Source organism: Macrobrachium rosenbergii, chromosome 43 (assembly GCF_040412425.1).
Source record: "Macrobrachium rosenbergii isolate ZJJX-2024 chromosome 43, ASM4041242v1, whole genome shotgun sequence".
NCBI classification, from domain to species: Eukaryota; Metazoa; Arthropoda; class Malacostraca; order Decapoda; family Palaemonidae; genus Macrobrachium; species Macrobrachium rosenbergii.
The window spans coordinates 36,334,125-36,336,624 of NC_089783.1; the positions used below are offsets into that span (position 1 = coordinate 36,334,125).

General features: G+C 32.0%; 1 protein-coding gene across 1 annotated transcript in view; it reads right to left on the reverse strand.

The window, feature by feature from the left end:
* Positions 1-585, reverse strand: part of LOC136829049 (calponin homology domain-containing protein DDB_G0272472-like) — a 2,220-nt gene extending 1,635 nt beyond the window's left edge. Inside the window, exon 1 of the mRNA XM_067087435.1 lies at positions 1-585. This exon is cut by the window's left edge and continues 1,635 nt beyond it. Coding sequence (XP_066943536.1) covers positions 1-585 — 585 coding nt within the window.
* Between the last annotated feature and the right edge of the window lie 1,915 nt (positions 586-2,500).

The window sequence follows — 2,500 nt, forward strand, 5'->3', positions numbered from 1 at the left end:
AAAAGGAAATGCCTCTGCACCATCGAAAGCCTTCCTGGCTCTGTTGTGCACTTTTTTTCGTTTCATAAATTTTTCTTTCTCTGTCTTCAGCCGTTCAACTTCTTTTTTCGCAAACTTTTCTTTTTTCTTTGCTAAAGCCTTCATTTCTTTGTCAATAGCGCGTTTCTCCTTTTTGATAGGCTTTTGTTCCTTTATAAGAGAGGCTTCTTCCTTTTTCATGGCCCTTTTTGCTTCCAGATCCATTTTTCGCTTGATTAGAGCAATTCGGGCTTTTTCCATTTCCCTCGTTTCTTTGGTGAAGCCACCGCCTTCTGTTTCACGTCCACCCACTTTCTTTTGGAACTTCTTGCTAAAATGGCTCTTTCTTTCCGGTCGGAGATTCTGCTTGTCATTTTCTCTCCTTGGCAGCTTCCTGCTTGCCCGCAGGACAAATTCACGCTCTGACTGTTGCCAGAGACGGTTTTCTTCACATTCCAAATTATCGGTGGCCAGAGAAGAAACAGACCCCGTGGTCCAAATATAACGGATAAATGATCCAATTAGGGATCTCAACATTTCAACAAAATTTCTACGAATATTCTTCATGTTTGATGTAACAATGATCTCGAGGAATGCTTAGTTTAAAAAAAAAAAAAAGGGCAGCTGCTGTGACAGTCCTTCGAAGACGCAGGAATTTCCTTTGAAGAAACAGCCTCTAGCGATCCTAGAGCCAACAGGGGTTCCAGCAGTCTTTTGTAACGGCTGAGAGTCCTAGAGACGCTTCTGAGGCCGTGAGGGCGCGTACAAGGCTCCGAAGGAGAGAAATTAGTTTTTCTGAAGCTGAAGCTGGAGATTCCCACTGACGTAATGAATAGAATGAGCCGGCCAAGAGCATTACAGGAATATAAACGGAATTAAATATTATAAAAACACACTGAATTGACGACAACTGTGTGAAAATTATCATTCCTTGTGAGATTCCATATCTATAATGTTTGCGCAAAATAGGTTTATGATATTTTTGGATAAAGTGGAATATATATACATATATACATATATATACATATATATATACATATGCATACATATATATGTATATATATATACATATACATACATACATACATACATACATATATATATATATATATATATATATATATATATATATATACAGTATATATATATATATATATATATATATATATATATATATATATATATATATATATATATATATATATATATATATATATATATATATATAGTAATTTTCATAATGTTGTCATCCCACAGTCTTTCTATTTATCATGTTTTATGTGTAATAATAATAATTATTGAAATATCGTATTTAATATAGTGTCAGATCTCAAGAGTTAGTGGTTTAGACATCTTAACAGAGTAATTTAGAATTAATAATACATTTTTAATAGTAACGTAGTATATGAGGAACACGTGTGTCAGCGAAGGGTTTGTTTCATTTCAGTTGTCATCAGTTAAGATAAAGTGCTGACAAGTTGAGATAACAATCGCTGATCCGTTCTGGAAACCAAGTCGGGTTTTTCATTTTGTTTTTAAAGCATGCCAACCATAATTAGCCAGTTGCTGTCTGTTTTATCATGTAAAGATTTGTGTGAAAGCTTTGTCCCGTACAAGAAGAAGGTGAAGGTTTTGCAATGTTACATACATTGCTCTGATCATGTATGCCCTTTTGAGTGTGTACATGTCTCGTTCGATTATGTCACCTTCCTTCTTCTAGAACTTTTCTCTTGTATTTCCTTCCCAAATTGCCTTAATGACATCATCTGTTTCATTTTCTACTGGAATTCTCAGATTTATTCATTCTGATTTTCGAGACCAATCAGTTTGGTTCTCTCTCTCTCTTTCTCTCTCTTCAAAACAGAGAAGTTACTAACATAGAATATTTGTGGTCACTGGTATCAAATATAGCTTTTGAGATCTGAGAGTAGGAAAAGTGTAAAAGTTTGGCAAAGGCATCCGATAAAAAAGGGTGTTTTGTGAATCTAAAGCAGCTACAAAAGATTTTACAAAGGCTTTCACTAGCTTGTGTAAGATAAAGTGAATTTTACTTATTATCATCATGGTATAATAAGGTATATTGAGAGAATTTTTGCCTTGGTGAAATTATTTTTGATAAATCTTTTGTGTATTTTTTGTGTTATTGTGTTTGCAATCTCTTGATTTTTTCACATTTTATATTTTGGTGATTTAACATTTATTTACTTAGCATTTTAAATATTTCTTGATAATTTAACATTGCATACTTGATTTAATTCTCATTTATTAAGATTTTCTTTTCAAATCTTGATTAACTCTTGATAGTTCAAATTTTGCCTGATTAATTTAATTTCTTAATAAACAAAAGTTTTCGTGATTTAGTTTTGTTTAATAATTGAACTCAATAATTAATAAAATTTTGTGTTGTTTTCAAGTAATAGTAAATTTTTCAGATTGTCAATTCTAATTATAAATTTTGAATTTAACAATAAATTTTTGTATT